The sequence below is a fragment of the Babylonia areolata genome, chromosome 16 (genome assembly GCF_041734735.1).
Source record: "Babylonia areolata isolate BAREFJ2019XMU chromosome 16, ASM4173473v1, whole genome shotgun sequence".
NCBI lineage: Eukaryota > Metazoa > Mollusca > Gastropoda > Neogastropoda > Buccinidae > Babylonia > Babylonia areolata.
The window spans coordinates 4,906,230-4,920,735 of NC_134891.1; the positions used below are offsets into that span (position 1 = coordinate 4,906,230).

Here is a 14,506-nt window from a genome sequence, read left to right on the forward strand (position 1 = left end):
TTTTTGCGGGGGAGGGGTGGGGGGGAAGGGGGGATTGGTTGCCTGCTTCCTTGGTGTTTTTTTGTTTGTTTTGTTGGTTTGTTGTGTTGTTGTTTTTTTTTGGGGGGGGGGTTGGTTTCTTTGGGGGGTGTTGGTTTCTGGATGGGTCGGTAGGTTGGTTCGCCGTCCGCAGGGTGAGTCCGGGTCCACAATTTTTTCCCCTGAAGACAGAATGAGCAGTGTTCACAACAAGGCGTGGACGTTCACTCCGTCAGTCACACAGAGGAGTGGAGGAGGAAAGAAATGTGGAGATTTCCGATTTTTAAAAAAAGAAAAAGATTATTAAAAAAAAAAAAACAAAAAACCAATGAAGTCATCTGCTAAACAGTGATTTCCCCTTTCAGAGCGCAAGAAGAGACAAACGGCACGTTACGCATGCGCAAGCGACGAGACATCCTCTCCCGCTTCTGCTCCACGGAGGGTGAAGGGGGGAGCGCCATCTTCAGAACCAACAGCATAGTGTTTAAGCACCGCCCTCTCCTCTACTGCCCTGTCGGCAAAATCGCCTCCACCTTCCTCACCAGATTCTTCGTCGCTGCCGAAGACACCAACCCGGTGGTGTCCCCTTACGTCATATCTGCCGATAAAGCCTTACGCATGCGCAGAAAGCGGACCGGAAACTACATCTTGTTCGCGCCGTTGAGTCAGATGGTTAGCGCGGGGGCGAAGGAGAGGCAGTTTTTGGAGAGACTGACGCGGGTGTTGTTTGTGCGTTGCCCTTTCCACCGTCTGTGGTCGGCGTATGTGGACAAGCTGTTGTTCCCCAATCCGCACTACTGGAAGATGTGGGGCTACCCAGCTATGCGTGAGCTGACAACTCCTGCTGATGCGCTTCGTCCTAACCGCAGCTCGGCCAAAGCAGGGGACACATCATCCTCATCATCTCCGGAATGCGGTCAAAGCGTGACTTTCTCCCAGTTCCTCCATTTCACCGTCAACCACCTTCACAAGCATGACACCCACGTCAGACCCGTCAGCGAAGAATGCGCGCCCTGTTACGCCAACTATGACGTGATCGGTCACGTGGAGACGCTGACGAGCGACACGCTGTACCTGGCCGGCCTGCTTCACCTGAACGTCACCACACTGAGAGGACTGCGCTGGGAAGAGGAGCACGCCAAAGACGCCATCAGGGAAGGCGTGAAGCAGGTCTTTGACAAGTTTGCGCCGCTGATCAGCGAATGCATGGGGATGGACGTTGCTGGAAGAAGACTGTGGCAAGTGCTTCAGATTCGAGGCATCATCAGCGGGAGGATTCCCTATCCTGTCGGGTTCTCTCAAGGCTCTGTCACCGCCGCGGCGTTTGAAGATGCTCTGCTGAAAGCGCACTCCCGAAGTGCCGGATTTGCAGAGGAGCTGGAGCAGCAAAGAAGAGTCGCTTTCATGTCTGCGTACCAGAGTGTCAGCAAGGAGCTGAAAGACAGGATGAGAGAAGTGTACGCTGCTGATTTTAAAATGTTTGGGTTTGAAGAGCGTCTGGAGCTGTGACTGTGGCCGAGGTTGGCAGAAAAACTGTCGGCGTGACCACTGGCTGGTGGGGAATTCGTTTGACTGGGGTGTGTGTTTCAGTGCGAAGAATCACTTTCATTGTTCGTATGGCTGACGGCATGCTTTTGGTTTGTGTTTGTATATGTCGTTGTGTGTGTGTGTGTGTGTGTGTGTGTGTGTGTGTGTGTGTGTGAGTATGTGTATGATGGTGTGTGTGTGTGTGTGTGTGTGTGTGTATGTGTGAGAGAGTATGTGTATGATGGTGTGTGTGTGTGAGAGAGAGAGTATGTGTATGATGGTGTGTGTGTGTGTGTGTGTGTGTGTGTATGATGGTGTGTTTGTGTGTGTGTGTGTGTGTGTGTGTGAGTATGTGTATGATGGTGTGTGTGTGTGTGTGTGTGTGTGAGTATGTGTATGATGGTGTGTGTGTGTGTGTGTGTGTGTGTGTGTGTGTTCTTCAGTAAATATTTCACATGGTGATTTTGGCGTGTGTGTTTGTGTCCTCCCCTCTTGGGGATACGCTGCTGATTTGAAAATGTTTGGGTTTGAAGAGCGTCTGGAGCTGTGACTGTGGCCGAGGTTGGCAGAGAAACTGTCGGCGTGACCACTGGCTGGTGGGGATTCGTTTGACTGGGGTGTGTTTCAGTGCGAAGAATCACTTTCATTGTTCGTATGGCTGACGGCATGCTTTTGGTTTGTGTTTGTATAGGTGTCGTTGTGTGTGTGTGTGTGTGTGAGAGAGAGAGAGAGAGAGAGAGAGAGTATGTGTATGATGGTGTGTGTGTGAGAGAGAGAGAGAGAGTATGTGTATGATGGTGTGTGTGTGTGTGTGTGTGTGTGTGTGTGTGAGTATGTGTATGATGGTGTGTGTGAGAGAGAGAGAGAGAGAGAGAGAGAGAGTATGTGTATGATGGTGTGTGTGTGTGAGAGAGAGAGAGAGAGAGAGAGAGAACGTGTATGATGGTGTGTGTGTGTGTGTGTGTATGATGTGTGTGTGTGTGTGTGTCCTTCAGTAAATATTTCACATGGTGTGATTTTGGCGTGTGTGTTTGTGTGTCCCCCCCCCCTCTTGGGGATACACTGTGAAGAAGAACTGAAAAACAGCCAGGGAAGAGATTGCCGCTGACAACGTCAAACCTCCAACCTGACAACAGAAGTGGAAGCAATGACACATGCATACCAGTTGGCTGGCATTTATACGTGTGGGTAGCAAATCAACACTCCATGACTTCTACACAGTCAATGAACTTCCTTAAAAAAAAAAAAGCTGAAAGTGGAATGGGGAGTCCAGAGTGGCATGAGGCAGTGTGCAATATGCAGATATGTGGAGTGATGGCCTAGAAGGTAACGCGTCCGCCTAGGAAGCGAGAGAATCTGAGCGCGCTGGTTCGAATCACGGCACAGCCCCCGAAATTTTCTCCCCCTCCACTAGACCTTGAGTGGTGGTCTGGACGCTAGTCATTCGGATGAGACGATAAACCGAGGTCCCGTGTGCAGCATGCACTTAGCGCACGTAAAAGAACCCACGGCAACAAAAGGGTTGTTCCTGGCAAAATTCTGTAGAAAAAGCCACTTCGATAGGAAAAACAAACAAAACTGCACACAGGAAAAAATACAAAAAAAATGGGTGGCGCTGTAGTATGGCGACGCGCTCTCCCTGGGGAGAGCAGCCCGAATTTCACACAGAGAAATCTGTTGTGATGAAAAGAAATACAAATACAAATACAAATACAAAAATGCAAAATCTTCCATGGATAAACTGCTCTGGCCGTGTGTCCGAGAAAATGAGTGCCCGGGGTGGACAGACGTGTTGGAAATGTGAACACCAAGCGGCCCGCATCTATCTGGGAAGACTTGTTAAGTCTTGAGAAAGTTATGAAAGAGCACAGGTCTCAAAAACCAGATACACATGCCATCGCACCATCAAAGGATAAAGAGAGGGAGCAGCCATAAGTCTAAACCAAAAAGGCAGAGAAAGAGCCAGCACCAATCAATCAAATGAATATTGGCATCCACTCCAAACCAGCCATTCCGTCTTCTTTACGACAAGAGAGGACTGTGAAGAGCATGCTGGTTATATTCATGGTCTCGGGGAAAGTTGTTAGCAGTATAAGTGTCACGTGGCAAAACTCTGTACGTGTGTAGGTGGGGGTTGTAGGAGATACGTGCGAATGTAGCTACACATGTTTATAATGCATTGTTTGTGGGATTGATGTTACATGTGTGTGTGTGTGTGTGTGTGTATGTGTGTGTGATGCTGTGGAGGGGCTGAAGGGGTGCGTATGCATGTGTGTAATACCACGTAGTCATGCTATCTGTGCCTGTGAGTCACACATATATGCCATCATGTGTGTGTGTGTGTGTGTGTGTGTGTGAAAAGATTTATAATTGTATGTATGTGGAGAATGGTTCCTGCTTTGTAAGTGTCGGTGGAGGGTTGGGCCTCGAGTGTCTGTGTGAGATTTCGAACTGATGCATGCGTTGTGTAATGTGTGTGTGTGTGTGCGCGTGTGTCAGTGTGTGTGTGTGTGTGTGAGGGGTGAGGGGTGCATGCTTGCGAGTACGCACGCATTTGTAGGTGTGCAAAAGTTCACTGACCATGGCCCATTTCTGTTCTAGTACCAATCATTTGCCTTCTGCACATGTATCTTTCATTTCTATTGTCATTTGAATGCATCAACTTGTATTTCATTTTAGATTGTTTAAAACGACTTTTCAACATGAATACGGTAGGCTCTCACGGCACGACCTGCGTCTAAGGCTTTTGTATTGTGTGCTTCCTTTAAACTAAGACTCTGTGTGTGTGTGTGTGTGTGTGTGTGTGTGAATGATTCATTCCACTATATCAGACTGGGGAACTCTCAGCTGATCCGCTATTTTCAGTAGAACAGTTGATCTCAGAGGGGGGAAATGTTTTCAGAGAAAAAAAGAAAAAGAGAAAAATACCAAATGGTTGGGAAAAAATAAAGGTTTTTTTTGTGTGTGTGTCAGAGAAGGAACTGTGAATTATTGTTAAGCTTTCAGGAGAGGCACCCAAAACGTCTAATTTCGTTTTCGGCCTATGCCTGGACATTTCCCCAGTCTATGTATGTATTTTTATGCATGTATGGTGTGTGTGTGTGTGTGTATCCATAGATACAGACTGATAGTTGATAAATAACAGGCAGCACTTGATTTTGCTCTCCATAAATTGTGAGCACCACTAAATGGCCAGTAGTGTTCGCTGTGATCAATTCCATTGTTAAGATGTCAGGTATCTTACCTGTGTGTGCCTACCTGTTGTTTATCAACTATCGGTCTGTATCTATGGACACACACACACACACACACACACACACCATACATGCATAAAAATACATAGACAGGGGAATTGTCCAAGGTTAACTAACTCTTCACAAAAGCATTAGTAATTAAACAATCTGTCTGCCTCTCACACACACACACACGCACACACACACACACACACCGTACATGCATAACACACACACACACACACACACACACACACACACAAAATGAAACTACACACAATCTGAGGAGTGTTAAAATAACTTTAATTTTTTTATAGAACTAGGTAAATGAAAGGGTCAGACAACAAGTATGTAGCATGCATAAACAAATCAATCAATTTCATGAATAAAAAAAATAATAATAAAATAAATAAAATAAAGCGTGTATGTTTGCACACAAGGTAAAACACAGACAATGGAATGGGGTATGGGGGGGGGGGATCAAAAGGGTTCAAGAACATTTTTCAATAATGGCTGCAATTAATCATTGCTGATAATGACTGCTAGTTATCAATGTGTCAATCTGTAAAAAGTACTAAAAATTTTGTGGCAAAAAAAAAAAAAACATCAACAAAGTTTACAGGTAGGACTTGACTTCCGACCACCGTCGAGGACGGACGGGTTTCGCGAGAGCTCTGACAACACTGCATTTTGAGCTCACTTCTTTCTCAGTAGGAGAAAGGGTAGGAGAAAGCGTGCAGGGAATGCAGTGTCGCATTGCAATGGAGTAGCGTGAACAACCCGACGTTTGGCGAGCGAGGCCCAGTGTGCTCAAGATTCACAGAAAGATGAACTTTTAATTTCTGCAAGTTAACCCTTCTTTCAGTTCAAGATTTGTGATGGCATCTTTAAGCAAAAATGAGCACAACTATTTCTAAGTATTTTGGGAATAAACGCAAAAACGTAGCAGTCACAAAAATTTCCGAAAGAGAAAAAAATCATTCCTAAAAATAAAATAAAATAAATAAAATAAAATAAAAACAGAAAACCAAACCAAGACAATGGAATGGGGCGGGGGGGTGGGGGGGGGGGGAGAGAATCAAAAAGGTTCATGAACATTTTTCAATAATGGCTGCAATTAATCATTGCTGATAATGACTGCTAGTTATCAATGTGTCAATCTGTAAAAGTACTAAAAATTTTGTGGCAAAAAAAAAAACATCAACAAAGTTTACAGATAAAAAGACTGTCGACATATTCACTACTTCATTGTGGTGACACCTTGTCATTCTAACTGGAATGTGTGTGTGGAGGGGACAAATTCATTTTTTATGACTTCAAATTTGATTTTGGTGTCCACAGACAAATTTCAAAAGAAAATTCGTTTATTAAAATGTAGCTCATACACACTCGCACACATAGGAACTAAAAAACAGGTTCTTGCACAGACCTGCACACATGAACAACAACTTACTGTGGGTTGTACCATGGCAAGTTTCTTATGGAAGATTCGTGAAGCGAACTTGGTGAATAAAAATGCCCATCAAATTATATGAAAATCAAAGATGATACATCAAACAACAACAAAAAAAATTTTTTTTTTTTAATATGTCTTTGGAAGTCAGAAAGAACACTTTTTGTCTTGAGCAAACTAAGCATCAAAAATATCAACCCAAACATAATCATTAAAACAAAAAAAGAATGTAATGTAGCATTAAAACCAAAGGCACAGCGCTTTCAGCAGCAGACACAAAACTGACAATATCATCCACAACATATGATTTACATATAAAGTGAAACAACTTGTGAGCAATTTCTATACGGCGTTTGTAACTCATGGGCCCCAACTGTAACAATGACCAAAAAAAAAGTCAAGCAGTCAACCGAGTTCGGTTTTGTGTGTGTGTGTGTGTGTGTGTGTTGCTTTCCTTTGCAGGGTCTTGCCTGTCTTTCAGTCCACCTGTTTGTTCCACATGTCACCCTTGATTTTCTCATCACTTTGTGACTGCTACTCTCTGAACTCCAAAGTACCACATGAATTTTCTCTCTTGTGAATATCACTCTCCCAAGTCCCACACCAAAACTCAATTTTCTCACTACTTTGTGACTGTCACTCTCCTAAGTCCCACACCAAAACTCAATTTTCTCACTACTTTGTGACTGTCACTCTCCTAAGTCCCACACCAAAACACAATTTTATCACTACTTTGTGACTATCACTCTCCTAAGTCCCACACCAAAACACAATTTTATCACTACTTTGTGACTATCACTCTCCTAAGTCCCACACCAAAACACAATTTTCTCACAACTTTGTGACTGTCACTCTCCTAAGTCCCACACCAAAACACAATTTTCTCACTACTTTGTGACTATCACTCTCCTAAGTCCCACACCAAAACTCAATTTTCTCACTACTTTGTGACCGTCACTCTCCTAAGTCCCACACCAAAACACAATTTTCTCACTACTTTGTGACTATCACTCTCCTAAGTCCCACACCAAAACTCAATTTTCTCACTACTTTGTGACTATCACTCTCCTAAGTCCCACACCAAAACACAATTTTATCACTACTTTGTGACTATCACTCTCCTAAGTCCCACACCAAAACACAATTTTATCACTACTTTGTGACTATCACTCTCCTAAGTCCCACACCAAAACACAATTTTCTCACTACTTTGTGACTATCACTCTCCTAAGTCCCACACCAAAACACAATTTTATCACTACTTTGTGACTATCACTCTCCTAAGTCCCACACCAAAACACAATTTTATCACTACTTTGTGACTATCACTCTCCCAAGTCCCACACCAAAACACAATTTTCTCACTACTTTGTGACTATCACTCTCCTAAGTCCCACACCAAAACTCAATTTTCTCACTACTTTGTGAATGTCGCCCTCCTAAGTCCCACACCAAAACACAATTTTCTCACTACTTTGTGACTGTCGCTCACTAATGCTTGGCTGGAGCTAGCTAAGATGATGGAAGAAGGTGGTAGAATGGTTAAGACGCTCAGCTGCTGATGTTGGGAGTCGTGAGGGTGTGGGTTCGAAACCAGCTCTTGCCCTTTCTCCAAAGTTTTGACCGGAAAATCAAACTGAGTGCTTTATCATTCAGAGCAGACAATAAACCGGGGCTCCGGGTGCAGCACGCACTTGGCGCACTGAAAAAGAACCCATGGCAACGAGAGTGTTGTCCTCTGGCAATATTTTGTAAAAGAAATCCACTCTGATGGGTACACAAGTATATATATATATATATATATATATATATATATATATATATATATAAGCATGCACTCAAGGCCTGACTGAGCGCGTTGGGTTACGCTGCTGGTCAGGCATCTGCCCAGCAGGTGTGCTGTGACGTGTAAGCATTTGTCCAAACGCAGGGATACCTTGAGAGATTCAAACTGAGAGTTAGGATGACATGGAGTGACGTCAGTGACGGCTGCTGCACACAGATTTCCTTTTTTTTTTCTTACTGACCAGTAGACAACACCAGGCCATATCAGGGGCTGAAAAGGTTTCAACAGGGAGGGTTTGCTGGCCCGTTTTCGAGGGGGCCCTTTCGCCGCTTGCAGAGCAAGAAATAGGTCAAATGATGTCATGGGCAGCCCCGCCACCATAACTATCGTTTCCACTGCCTTTGCTCGGACAACTTTTCGGCAGAGTTGATAAATGGGTCAGTTCCAACACGGAATGGCTGAGATGTGACAACGAAACACGCTCCAAGTAAACACAGAAGATTAAAGCAAATGATGGGAGTAATTTCAATACTAAATTTATCTTGCAAAAAAATAGTCGACGAAATTTGTTCCAAATCCTTTCGTCAGGACAGCAATTTCCACGGTGAAATGTTAGCCTTTCAGTGACCAAGAAAACACAGGAAATGGAGACGCGCATGCACACGCGGTTCTCGATTTAAAAAAAATAAATAAATAAATAAAAATAAAAAACCGGGGAATCTCCACGAAAATCTGACGAAATTGGGACTGCAAACCCTCCCTTACATTGATCCCACAGAATCTGAAAAAATGATAATAATAATAATAATAATAATAATAATTAATTAATTAATTAATTAATAAATAAAGGAAAAGGAAAATCTGGCACAAACAGAGACATGTTCAATCACATCAACCTACAACATGTCTCTGATGTTGAACATTCTGTCCATTCTTCGCCAGAGAATTAAAAAAAAAAATAATAATAATAATAACCTGAACACAAATATACCTGTGTATATAATTCACAAAATCATACATAACAACAGATATATGAAAGCAAACACTGTCAACATGTCCTATGCAAACACAAAAAAAACGATTACAACATAGTAAGAATGTCCAATTATCCACACACAAAGAAATGAACAAAGAAACAAAGCTTTCGAAAAGATTTTTTTTTTAATTCAAAAAAATTTTAATTTAAAAAAACAAACAACGCAAAAGCAGCAAAGCATAAAACAAAGAAAGAAGAGACAGAAATTCCAGGCAGAAACAAAGACGACGACCAAAGAAGAGGGAACTTTCCAGCACAGAATGTCCATGTTGGACATTGTTTTACTGGTACTCCGTACTGAAAGAGCCCTCTAGTATCAGGCAGGGGCATCCGAGTCAAGGAGCATGGGTTTTTGCTGGGTTGTTTTGTTTTTGTTTGTTTGTTTGGGTTTTTTTGGGGGGGGTTGATGGTGTGTGGTTTTTTTTTTGGGGGGGGGTTGTTTGTTTTTACTAACAAGGTTATAGTTGTGAAACAGTTGTTTTTTTGTTTGGTTTTTGTTTGGGTTTTTTTTCTTATGGTAAAAACCTTCCCTTTTCTTTTTCTTCCGGAAGAAGTGGTGAAATAAAATGCATAAGTTCTTATATTTTGTTTATCACCAATGACTGTACCAAAAACTTTTTAAAATATATACAGCTGTGATTCTTCCATTCTTCTGTTCCGGCAAATGTGATGTCAGATAAATTATCACAGACGCAAAATGTGCAACTGAAAGAAAATTAGAGTTCATACGTTGTGAAACATCACTTCTTTTCCTCCACCTTTCTTTCTTCGTTCGTGGGCTGCAACTACCACGTTCACTCGTGTGTACACGAGTGGAGTTGGACCGTTTTTACCCCGCCATGCAGGCAGCCATACTCCGGTTTTGGTGGTGTGCATGTTGGGTATGTTCTTGTTTCCATAACCCACCGAACGCTGACATACATTACAGGATCTTTAGCGTGCCTGTTTGGGGTCTTCTGTATACACACGAAAGGGGTTCAGGCACTAGCAGATCTGCATATATCTTGACCTGAGACATCGGAAAAATCTCCACCCTTTACCCACCAGGCGCCGTTACCGAGATTCGAACCCGGGACTCTCAGACTGAAAGTCCCAACGCTTGAACCACTCGGCTATTGCGCCCGTCCACCTCTCTTTCAATCAGTGATACATTACACCTGAATGAAAACTGAGAGATTTGGTCCTTAACAAAACAACAAGACTGGTCCTTGTGAACTGACAACAAAACATTTCAATTCATACTTGTACACTTAAAACAATGCATTTCAATTTGATACTTGTGCACATACTTGTACACTTAAAACAATACATTTCAATTCATACTTGTGCACATACTTGTACACTTAAAACAATACATTTCAATTCATACTTGTGCACATACTTGTACACTTAAAACAATACATTTCAATTCACACTTGTACAGTTTAAGCACTCGAACGGCTGAAACAACTGCGACACTGTGTGTGTGTGTGTGTGTGTGTGTGTGTCTGTGGTGGGTGGGTGGGTGGGTGGTGGTCAATGGGTTCAGAGTGTGTAGCGTTGAGGAATGTAGAGAAAGGGTGAGGGTGAGTGGGGTAGGAGGGGGTGCTGACAGGTGTCGGGGAATTCAAGGGAAAAGGAGGACAGTGTCCTGGGAAGAGACAAGATGGTCTGTGTAGCTCAGTGTGATCGTCACCATTTGTACACCACTCCACTCCTCCAACTGCTGTAAAAGGCTTCAGCACCAACAAATGTAGCTAAACATCAGACACCTATTGGCCAGCCATTCCAAGACAACAGAGGCAACTTTTTGGCCAAAAAAATAGAGAAAAAAAAAAAAAGTTCAAATACAAACAGTTCGGTAAGAAATGACAGCAACCAGCGGATCCTTGTCAGGTCATTGTGATTCCCCCCCCCCCCCCACACCCCCCCCCCCCCACCCCCTCCTTGGACTCCATTGTAGAAATTGTCCACACTCCAAAACATAACCATCTTAAATCAAACTTACTTCAACTGTTATATAATTTATGATGCCACAATAATATATCCAAAAAAAGCACTGTGAGATGCTCATATATACAGGAAACAAACGTAAAGATATACACATCATGCAGGTTTTTTGGGTTTGTTTTTTTTCTTTCGAAACCGGTGACAAAATTGCATGAACCTGGAAGTAAAGCCAAGTAAGAACACAAAGGTTGTATAAGAAAACAACATGTTGCACTGAACATTATACAAATTCATTACTGCGACACAAAACCTGATAATGTCACAAAACACACACACACACACACACACACACACACAGTGACTCGGGGGGAAAAAAACAAACAAAAAAACCTCTCACTTCTAAGTAGTTGAATGTGTGGAGATGTTATGCTGAGATTGTAAGTTACCGACGAGAGACCAGTTACTGGCTGAGACACATTCGCATGATGGCATAAAAAGCAAGAGCATAAACAAACCACTTGATTACATGTTTTATTTATATTTCGTGTGTGTGTGTGTGTGTGTGTGTGCAAGTCTGTGCGTGTTTGAGAGAGAAGGTGTGTATTGGGTCTTTGTTTACCAAATTAAAATGAAAAATACATAAAGACATGACAAACTAATTTTTCTGTCATGCGTTAAAAAGAAAAGAAGAAGAAAACATAAACAAACAAAAAAACAGCAACAACACTCACCTGTTAGTTATAGAACAGACTGCAGGAAATTCTCTTCTGTTTTTTTGTTTTTGTTTGTTTTGTTTGTTTTCTGTTGCTGTTGTTTTTTTTTGCTTTTTTTAAGTCAGGAAACATAATCCTGTATTTTTATTGTGATACATTGTTAATTTGCAAACTGTTTTTCAAACCAATAATGAATGGTAAAAAAAAAGAAAAAAGTCTTGGCAAATAAACAATGGCAAGCATATAAGACAAAAAAAAAAAACAACAAAAAAACATCATCCAGACACTTTCATGATGACAAAACAATGGCAAACATCATTTCAGTCGAGATTAGAAGTAACAGGAAGGAATCAGGCCAGACTATGGCCTCAGTTCTTCAACAGTCCATCATCAAAAACACTCTTCAAACACACTGCATGCAGTCCTTGCTACACAAGGCAAGACGCGGCGAAACTGACCAAACGTTTCCACGTCCATATATATATATAGATGTGTAAGATCCAAGGTCAGCATGAACTGCTGCAGGCACATTTGTAAGTCCTCTATGGGCTGGCACCTTCAGTCCTATTCGAAATAAGCCTTCATCACGACTGCTTTTATCCATGTGGTTGTATTGGGTTGGAAATGTGTGTGTGCACGCAATCAAGCAGTCAGTACAGCTTAGTGATATCCAAATAAACAAAAAAAATTAGTCATGATGATGGCAGTGTGTGTGTGTGTGTGTGTGTGTGTGTGTGTGTGTGTGCGTGTGTGTTTATGTGTGTCCGAGTGATCATGTGCTCATATGCATCAGCACATACTTATCTATGTATTGTGAAAAATGACATTTTGGTCTTTGTATTGTGAAAACTGACATTTTGTTTTCATGCAGGGTTTACACACAGATCCACTTTGTTTCCAAAAGCAAGCTAAAGACAACGTATCAACCCATTCAGGTTTAAAAAAAAATAAAAAAAAACAACATATTGATACATCTGTACATACCTCACTATAAGAGGGAAAGCATCAGTGTAACAAATAACATGCATCACTTTTTAAAATGGTTTTTGGATGGGGATAATTGCAGTTGAGTAAAAACCACCCCAGAATGGCGTTTCAACAAACTGGTACCAACACAGAAATTACAATTACATGGTTAATTTTTTTTTTTTTAAACATACACATACAGAACTTTTCTTTGAAGGAAAAGTTCTGATATTGCTTTTCTTAATGATCACTTTGAGCCAGACAAAAAGACAGATAAACACACATAAATACCAGTGATACACATGTCTTTGGAAACCTCAATAGATGACTCACCAGATTCCTAACAGATATTTGTATACACTGACTGATTATGAAAGGACATTTGTTTATGTCATTTGAACATAATCTCAATTTGGGGCAGATGATCTTTCCTTAGAAATGCAAAATCTATGCTTTATAAGCGCAAAGTCATTCAAGAAATACGATTCAGCCACAGATTTGAAGCATAATAATGTACACTGGTTTGTTTCTCATATTTCCAAACCTGCTGGTCTGTTTATCACAGTTTGAAAATGCTTCCTCACACCTACTGACATCTTATTTGATCAGAAAAGAACCAATAAACCCGTTTTGAAGGGCATTAACGAGGAAACCTGTATGTGATCAATGACACCTGTATATGTATCGAATCAAAGTAACAGAAAAAGCTGACCCGAGCTGTGTGCCTCCAGCTCTTACTGCAAGACACAGGCTCCCAGCTTCCCCACAACTCCAACACAGGGAACTAACAGGTACTGCTGAGAACAGCAATCCATCAGCCTCCACAGCTTTCATATCACAAAGAAAAACTAACATTTCGGGGGGGGGGGGGGGGGGGTGAGGCTCCACAACAAATGAAGAAAAGAAACCGGTTTTATCACGGTTTCCTTTAATGGTCTTTGCTGGAGAAAAGGTTATTACTAAATACAAATCTAAACCTTCATGACGAAACATGACAGCAAAACAGACACACATCACAGAGCCATCGTTTGAATCACACAAAGCGAAGCATTTATTTCTGATAACAAGATCACTGTCAAACTTTAAAATATCCTTTTCCACATTATCTTTCCACAAACCTTTTTTTTTTTTTTTACATTTTCAGAATGTTCTCATTTAACTCCTAATACTTTGATTCTTCTGACATTCTAATAGGGCTTAGAAACTGAGGGGGGGGAAATATTGATTTCACATTTATACATGAATACCTCATGGTGTCTGATTTTCTCATGTAAGAATATCAAAATAATTTCCTGTAATTTTGTCTACAATGTGATATATATTTTATCTTTATATATGACTGGTAAACCTTATCATCCTATTTCTGCTCAAATCACTTCTGACAACTATCTGTACATGTGCAATCCATACATATGTCAAAGATCAGGTCAGTGTGCATCAACACTACTCAAAACAATGATCATCCTGCATGCTTCCACAAATGATCGCAATGCCCATGTCTAAACGCTGTGTGATTGTAGCTCAAGGGTTATCGTGAGCAATACAGACCAGCTGCTCTGAGCTGAGAATGAACAGATCAATGGTTTGAACAAGGGAAATGATAAAAGACTGAGCATGTTTTTCACATCTTGAGCTGATGAAACTCTGGGCGTAAAAAAAAAATTTTTTTTTAATCAATAAAAAAAAAAGCATTCTACACAGCCAAACTGCTTTATATCTTCTCAGCATGTTTGTGGTGTTGAAGCAAGAATCAACATTTCGACAGATATTCAGCGACAGACTGGGTGTTGAGTGTGTAGTCCGGGTAGTTTTTCAACGATACTACAAACTGAGAATTACACTTTC

General features: G+C 41.5%; 1 protein-coding gene across 1 annotated transcript in view; it reads left to right on the forward strand.

Annotated features, from left to right (window-relative positions):
* LOC143290733 (carbohydrate sulfotransferase 9-like) overlaps positions 1-1,527 on the forward strand; it is a 16,487-nt gene extending 14,960 nt beyond the window's left edge. Inside the window, exon 3 of the mRNA XM_076600248.1 lies at positions 384-1,527. Coding sequence (XP_076456363.1) covers positions 415-1,527 — 1,113 coding nt within the window. The 5' untranslated portion in view covers positions 384-414. The remainder of the gene's footprint in view (positions 1-383) is intronic.
* The last annotated feature ends 12,979 nt before the right edge of the window (positions 1,528-14,506 follow it).